At 46.4% G+C, this 8,336-nt stretch overlaps 1 protein-coding gene across 4 annotated transcripts in view; it reads right to left on the bottom strand.

Moving 5' to 3' along the window:
- The window catches only part of DAGLA (diacylglycerol lipase alpha), a 61,358-nt gene that overhangs the window by 17,932 nt on the left and 35,090 nt on the right, over window positions 1-8,336 (bottom strand). For all 4 annotated transcript variants that reach the window (XM_019504918.1, XM_019504901.1, XM_019504893.1 and 1 more), the window contains 5 exons: window positions 6,809-6,951; window positions 5,209-5,277; window positions 3,968-4,040; window positions 2,443-2,639; window positions 1,141-1,270 (listed from right to left, as the gene is read on the bottom strand). In XM_019504918.1, coding sequence (XP_019360463.1) covers window positions 1,141-1,270; window positions 2,443-2,639; window positions 3,968-4,040; window positions 5,209-5,277; window positions 6,809-6,951 — 612 coding nt within the window. The remainder of the gene's footprint in view (window positions 1-1,140; window positions 1,271-2,442; window positions 2,640-3,967; window positions 4,041-5,208; window positions 5,278-6,808; window positions 6,952-8,336) is intronic.

Below are 8,336 nucleotides of genomic sequence, written 5' to 3'. Positions count from 1 at the left end.
CTTGCTGCAACCTGAGACCATTGCTCCTTGTTCTGTCATCTGCCACCAGTGAGAACAGTCTAGCTCTATCATCTTTGGGACCACCCTTTAGGTAGTTGAAGGCTGCTATTAAATCCCCCTTCAGTCTTCTCTTCTCCAGACTAAGTAATCCCAGCTTCCCCAGCCTCATCTTAGAAGTCATGTGCCCCAGCCCCCTCACCAATTTTGTTGCCCTCTGCTGAACTCTCTCCAATTTATCCACATCCTTTCTGTAGTGGGGGGCCCAAAACTAGACAATACACCAGATGGCCTCACCACTGCCAAATAGAGGAGAATAATGAATTCAATCTCATTGGCTCAAGCAGGGGCTGCAAGTTGGGGCATATGACTTCTGAAACACTTCTGGCTGCCTAACATGCCGAGATACCCAATAGTGCCCCCATAATATGGTGTCAGGTATTCTCCCATGGTTCCATACTGCTAGCCAGTGCTTGACAGCCTCACATAGCTTCAAGTTATTTACTGCTGACCCACAAAAGTTGTGGCTGATTAGATTTCACCCTGAACACAGGAGACAGGGTCTGGCACAGCCAGGTCCTGAAGATAGAAACCCAGGAGTGGCCAAGGCTGGAGTTGCATGGTGTTGGTTTGGAAATGCAGCACGGTTTGGTGGCCAAAGCGCTGGACTGGTTCTCAGAAAAATCAAGTTCTGTTTCTAGCTCTGACATGAATAAAACTGGAAAACATCTCTATTTTTCCTCCTTTTCTGACTCATCATCTGCTTAGACTGGAAACTCTCGGGGCAGGAACTATACCATGTCTTATGTGTAAGTACCAGGCTTATTACAACAGCACACTGAATTGCATTAGGCCTCTACGTGTTACTGTAATACATGCCCGTGAATAGTTAATGAAACCATATGCCAACAAGTGACTTCTGGCTTCTCCAACAAGCAAGCAGCTTTTGCGTGGAGCTGAGTGGGAGCTCTACTAGCTTAGACCCTTGTTTCTCCCTCGTTCTTGCCCTTCCACAAGCATGAAATTCACACTGTCAGCATCATCCTAAATCTTCTATATGTATCTCTCATTACTCCAGAAATCTTAGATTGGGCACCTGCACACATGTGCTGAGTTGAGTCTCGCCCAGCTGCTCAACTTTACCTTGTTGAGTCCCTCCATGACCACATAGGGAAGGTGCTCATGCAGCATTGCTGGAGAGATGATCACTTCATTAAATGCTTTATTGTCACCCCAAATGGCAAAATATGTGGGATCCTCCTGGTCACAGCAACTGCAAGAGGAGTAATTATCAAGACAGACAGAGAGAGATGGGATAAAAGGTAAGGCAGAGAGGTGGCCAAAGGGAAATAATGAGAGAGGGAGGCAGAAAAACAGAATTGAGGATGGACCTGGGGCAGGAGTGGGCAATTACTTGGCTTAGAGGGCCACTTAAGGAGTTTTGGTGAACTGTTGAGGACCAGTGGGGGGAGGAGAGGGGGATGCCAATTGATCCTACCTGGCCTGCCAACTGCCCCTGGGAGCCTGAAAAGGAAGGGCTGCACCTTGTGCCGCTCTGCTCTTCCACAGCTGGGGCCAGGCTGGGCCACTCCTCCACATCTATCCCCACATCCCCCCACCCAGCTTCCTGTTGGTGCTGCACAGTGCTGGCAGCATGTCTGCTGGCAGCTGGGCCCACATCGAATGGGGAGCAATGTAGTGTGGAATAACCAACCTGCTCACTCACCGCAATGAGCTGCTGCTGCCATGCTGCACCAGGAAAGTTGGGGGCAGCTAACCTGGGCCGAGCCCTCCCTGCAGTCAGCACGGGCCGGCCTCCTAGCAGTGCAGCAGTGACAAAAGCTCATTGCGGTGGGTGGGCAGGATGGCTACTTGACACACTGCACTGCACCCCATCCTATGCAGGCCTGGCTGCTGGTGACCATGGTGCCAAGACTTTATAGCACTAACAGGAAGCCAGATGGGGGCAGAGATGGATGTGGGGGGGAGAAGTATACAAGTCTGCATGCTGCGCTGCACAGCCCAGCCCAGCCCAGCCCCAGCTGCAGCAGAGCGGGGTGGTGCAGGGCACAGCTCTCCCTCCTTAGGCTCCCAGCAGCTGCTGGCAGGCCCAGTAAGATCAACTGATGGGCCAGATATGGCCCATGGGCTGTATTTTGCCTACCCCCTGGCTGGGATGACATAGTAATGCCACATTTGCTGGTGTCACAACTCCAAAGATCCAAAACTAGACAATAACAAAGCAAGATCCTCCTTCCCTCCTTCACAGGATGAACATAATCACCACACAGTAGTGCCAGACAACAGCACCTTACAGACAAGCCAAGGAATGTTGCCACTTTCTTGAAGGTTGTCCCCTGGAATTCTTTTGCAAAGCCAAAGGTGCCACCCCACCACCCACCTGACAATGACTTACACTCAGGAGGTGATTCCGACTCTACTTACCAGCACTGCTCAACAGGATGATTGTGCACCACATGGATGATGCGGCCGGGTGGGTAGAGTGGTGTACTGGCAGACAGGGCAATGGTTAGGTCACTGGGGTGGGTCCAGAGACGGTTACTGGTCACTGAATTCCCTTCCATCTCTTCAGGGAGCTCTGACTTAGGTATACACTTTGTGGCACCCACAATTATTCGCCACTGTCCAAGAAGAGAAAAAGAAGGGGACGGAGAAACGTCAGTGTGTGACACAGAAACAGAGAAAGGGAAAGCATGTGTTTTTCAGGATCATCCCACAGTGCACCATTGGGCTTCTTTAAGCAGCATGCCCAGCACTTCAAAAATGATCTGCAAAGGAAAATGTGGGGCTTGAGCCTTTGTTTGCTATACCAGGATGCATAAAAAGGTGTCCTTCCCCCAACCTGTTTTAAACATAAAAAAATAATAATATCTTATCTTCCCTGTTTCTGCTGAATGCTTCCTTCAAGGGGCTACAGACCTGCAGTGGGAGCATTATTAACCCTCAGCTGAACTGAAAGGAGGCTGAATCTTTTAAAAAGAAATCTTGTTTTATAACTTCTTATTAGGCATTTAAGTTTAAGAGCTATTGGCAAAAAATGAAGGAAAACAAAATGTAAAAGATTCTGTACAGAAGCCTCTTCTTCCTCTCAACTGACCAAGTCTCACTTTCCTGGTCCTTGTGAAAGCATACACCTAGGAGTTCCAAGTACCCATTGGATGTTCTAAGACAAGATCCAGATTTGTAATATAAAAAAGCAGAAGTGTAATCAATGCAAACAAAAGTCTGAAAAATTTATTACACACCAAGAAAAAGAGAGAAGCTCTGGGCCTGGACAGATGTTTCCAGTGCTATTTACAGTTGGTTTTGTACACCAATGTACATAGTGTGCTAGGCAGCACAGGACCAGGAAATAGCCCATTTGTTTGAAGCCAATGGCTATCCCAGAATCAGCTACAGACTCTGAAATACCTATAAAAGCATAACTTACACTTAAGTATTTTTACTCCCAATTTTTATGGGGGAATTTGATGCCAGATTTGAGTAAGTCACACAGATGTAAGCTGTGTCCACCTTCTCTCCACATCCACACCAGTGTAAATGTGGAGTGTGTCTAGGCTCTACATTTTCACCCTTTGTAGGTCACCTTTAAAATTCTTGCCATCAAAACTAAGGCTTCTGGTTTACCTAAGGCTACTGGCATTTCCCAGACTGCTGGAAATGAATGCTATGTAGCTCTTCCATTTCCAAACGAAGAACATAATTTACTTTTAACCCACAACTGCTCAAAGTGGGAAGACACCCTGGAGTTGTATGCTTAAAAATTCACACCTACTCCACTACTTAGTCCATTCTGGCTGTTGCTTGTTATGGAACAGGAAAAATTAGAATTGGAGTATGAACTCGTAAATAGACTCAGCTGAGGACACTGCTGATTCATCTACTCTAGATATCTGCACGACAACATGTGTTGAGACTCTTAACACCACATGGATTTAAATCTCCTTACCTTAGGCTTGGTACTTCTCTGGAGAACATCAAGAAGCTGCCGGCGAAATCCTTCCAGCTGAGAGAGACCAATCCTGGGAGGAGAGAAGGAAGAACAGGTATCACCTAAAACCATATAGGTGACCACTAAGATGTAAGCATTGTGTCAAGTATAAACCAAGGGAAAAGACAAACAAAGAGAGGATACAACACTATAAGAGATGATACAGAGGATTAACAGATGTCTCAAATACAGATGTGCCAAGAAACATCAAACAGGTGACAGATCATCAAATACACACGGTTACAGACCACAGACAAACTGATAAGATAGTACACAGACATGAGATGTGACAATACGGATGACCAGAGAGATGGGCAGAGAGACAAGAGGGGATGACAAGTGGACAACATACGAGTGTCACCTCACAACACAAGGTACCAGGAAAAGGGTTCAGAGATGAGATGCTGCAAGGCTGTGAGACACCACTACATAGATCGCCAGGGAGACAATGCATAAGTCAAAACTCTTATCATACCAGTTACCTTTAGCACTACACAATGCTTTTCCTCCATAGACCTCAAAGTGCTTTACAAAAGCAGTTTGGTATCATGTATCCCCTTCTGTAAGATGGGGAAATAGACATGGACATGCAAAGCCACTTGTCCAAGATCAGACACTGACCTGGCAGCAGAGCTGGAAACAGAATTCAGCTCGTTTGGCTCCTACTCAGATGCCCTATCAGTTAGCACACATCTTCCAGGAGATAAGAGTGTGAGGTTTCCAAATTCACATAAGCAGGGAAAGGGCACATAGGTATGAGATGACACAGCACAGATAACCAGGAAGTCAGTAAACAGGTATGAAATGACACAGCACAACACACCAGGGCAAGACAGCACACAGGTGTGAGATGACACGGCACAAGTAACCAGGGATGTGGCACAGCTATGTCAGATGCCACAGTGAACATTATTTCAGTCAGGATATTCACCTTTTTCATTCATACAGGCAACTGAGAGCTAGGGGAGGGTTATGCCAATACACACAGGTGTGGGATACACCAATATAGGTGTCCAGGTAAAAGATACAGCAATACAGGTAACTAGGAAGAGAGGGACAAGGAAGAAGCACATGAGGACAGGTAAATGAGGAAACTGGAGACAGATATGATCTGGAGGGTTTTCAGAAACAGAAACAAGTGCCTTTGGTATAGGACAAGCAGATACTGAAGTGAGGAATTCTGAGACTTCTCCACTTGCCTGGGGACTAGATCTTTGCCAAGCACCACTGCAGTCACAAACTCTTTCGAGTACTCCATGGCATCCTCACTGGAAGAGAAACATGATCCAAGAAGAAGCAAGTGGGATTTCACTAGGAGACAAGTGCACTCCGCGGCCAATTTGTTTTCAGCCTCTGAAGGGTTTGATTTCCAAAAGGCTGAATCTGAGCTGTGGTGCTGTGCAAGCCATAAGTTCTGTTACTGAGGGCTACCACACTGTGCTTTTGCAGCAAGGCTGAAATACATGACCCATGCCCATACCTTGGAGACCCAGTGCCTGCTTTGCCCTGCCCCCTGAATAAGGCCCTGCTGCTTAAGTTTAGGAATGGAAGTGTTCGAACACAAAGAGACAGGAGGGACAGTGCACCCTACAGGATAAACACTACAGATTGTTAAAGGACAAAGAGTGCCACCTTCTATGGGACACCCCCACATCCCCTTCCACAGGCCCAGGGGAAGAGGGAGTAGTTCTTGAAGTACAGTCACACTTTCTTTACTTCACCCTGACTTTCAGACTGTATCATAACAGCCAGAGGCCAACATAATTACCAGGATTGTTGGATGTCCTTGCATATCTTGGACAGAACAGTAATGATCAAAAACAAGGCACAGAGCGCCCCTCCCAGAACTCTGGAGTGCTTCACAGTTTCACAGAAAAGCCTGACTGTGGCTACTGTCTACCACAATCTAAGGGACCTCTGCCAGGAATAGATCCTCATAGTTAAACAATGGAAGTCCCTCAGGGATCACTGTGGTGAGCAATGTCTCCAACTGCCACTGCAGAGGACTTGGTCCTCCAGCTACTTGAGGGCTGCTATCACAGTAACAGCTCTTGAAGGTCAATGTCCAGGGTAATTACTATGATGGGTATGGCTCCAGGACATTGGAAGGGCACCCCTTCTTTCACTGCAGTGATTGTTATAGGAGTTGATTTCCCCAGTTTACTATAAAGCCCATTCATAGTAACTGTTGTGACTGCTGTAGGGATATCTTTCTTCTCCAGGACTGAAGATGGTTGATGTTCCTTAGATGTCATTTAAGTTACATGACCAGATCTAGTGTTTGCATTCTGATAGATTACTGAAAATGCATCTGAAATGGATGGCAGACAATGTCCAGACATCATGTGACATTGTGCAGTGGAGGATATAGGAAGAGAAGCACATCCTCAGTGCTTTCAGTCTCTTGGCTGTGGCTCACACCTGCCAAAGTTAACAGGATGAGACTACAGGATTGGACAGGAGACTGATCTGCCATGTGACTTCACAGATACTATGAATGTTCAGGACAGCATTCACCTGCCATCATAATTAAGGCCCAAAACCATGACAGACTGAGCAAGGCTGCTGGCATCAACCAACAGCAATGCCATCTTTTATAAACCTAACATTCTTTGTGGCTCTATGTTCTTTGGAGTGGGAACTATCACTTACTATTTACCAATACAGCATCAAGCACAACAGGGCCCTGATACTGATGTACCCTAGGGCAACTAAGACATAATAATGATCGGATGTCTCAGTTCACAGGTATCTACAATTCCCCAATTGCCCATTTAGGTCTTATCTCCCGATACTTACCTCAGCAGCCCACCTGGGGGAGAATATGCAAAGCACTTCAGTGATGGGTACTGGGGACGCAGAAGGAAGGACAGAATGGCAGCTGTGCCAGCCCCTAGGGAATGTCCCACCACAATCAGGCCGTAGTGCTTTGTTCCTCTGCCCTGCAAAGCAAAGACCTACTGAGACATTCCTGAAGAACATGGCCATCTTTCTTAACTGTTTCCTCTGCTTAGCAAAAGCTTATTCATCTCCATGCCCACATGCTCCAGACCCCTTTGTCTTCTACAAATGGAAGATAATTATGATCTACTAAAATGCCCCTTTCTGAAGTGGGAGTGGAATTCAGATTCTACATACAGGAACATATAGACATCTCCACCAATTGCACTCAATTCCTGCCCCCAGAAGGACACTCATTTCTGGACGCCCTGAAATTCACTCCTACATCACCAACTTAGGGGGCCCAACTTTTCTTTGGAGGGCTGGGGAAAGGATAATTTTGCTGTTACCCATGAACCTGTCTCATCACTGAAGGGAATCCATCAGTTATAAACACAATACTGGGGAACTGCATGCATTCACAGGGGCAACTCAAAATATACATATTTGTTTGAAAAGGAGGGACAGTTCTAAAAACTCGCCTAGTAGGAAAAATGGATAGAAATAGCTGGGGGTGAGAAAAACTGCAGGGGCATGACTAATAGACTGAAGAGCTCAGAGTGGGTTGCTTGCTTTTCTGCTGCTTTTGGCCACACCTAAGTATAAAACAAACATAACATTCAGGCCAAATGACTGAATCAGATTCTGTGCCCTTCAGGAATGAGAATTAAACAGACAACTTCTTCACTTCATCTTTAGGAATGAGGAACTCCACAGATCAAACTGTTTACCTTTCTGGATCTTTCTTATTTCAGGCAGTGCCTATCCAGAATAAAAACTTCACACATTTGAGACTTATTTCCCTACACAGCTAGATAGCAATGAAAACAGCCTTTAGGTTCTCTCAAGAAAAGGAGAGTCAAGCATCACATCTTTAGGACTCCAGGTTTAATAAGTCTTCTATCCCAGGGAAGGTCTTAGAAAAGTTTATTAAAGAGGCCATCCTCTTTAATAAACTGGCCGATGCCAGCATCCTGAGGGATAGCCAGCATGGTTTTGTTGCGGGTGGGTCTTGCTTGACCAATCTCATTTCCTTCTACGACCAGGTGACCTATCACCTGGACAAGGGAGAAAAGATTCATGTCATATATCTTGACTACAAAAAAAGCCTTCAATCTGGTATCCCATGATCACCTCTTGGCGAAACTGGCCAATTGTGGCCTTGGGTCCACCACGATCCGCTGGCTGGGAAATTGGCTCCGCGGTCGGACCCAGAGGGTAGTAATTGACAGAAGTCAATTGTCATGGTGCCCTGTGACCAGTGGGGTCCCCCAAGGCTCTGTCTTTGGACCCACAGTGTTCAACATCTTCATTAATGATGTGGACATTGGAGTCAGAAGCAGACTGGCCAAGTTCGGCGATGACACCAAACTCTGGGGCAAATCAT

Source organism: Gavialis gangeticus, unplaced genomic scaffold (genome assembly GCF_001723915.1).
Source record: "Gavialis gangeticus isolate Ggan-Ray unplaced genomic scaffold, GavGan_comp1, whole genome shotgun sequence".
NCBI classification, from domain to species: domain Eukaryota; kingdom Metazoa; phylum Chordata; order Crocodylia; family Gavialidae; genus Gavialis; species Gavialis gangeticus.
This window is presented reverse-complemented; position numbering and strand designations above follow the sequence as displayed.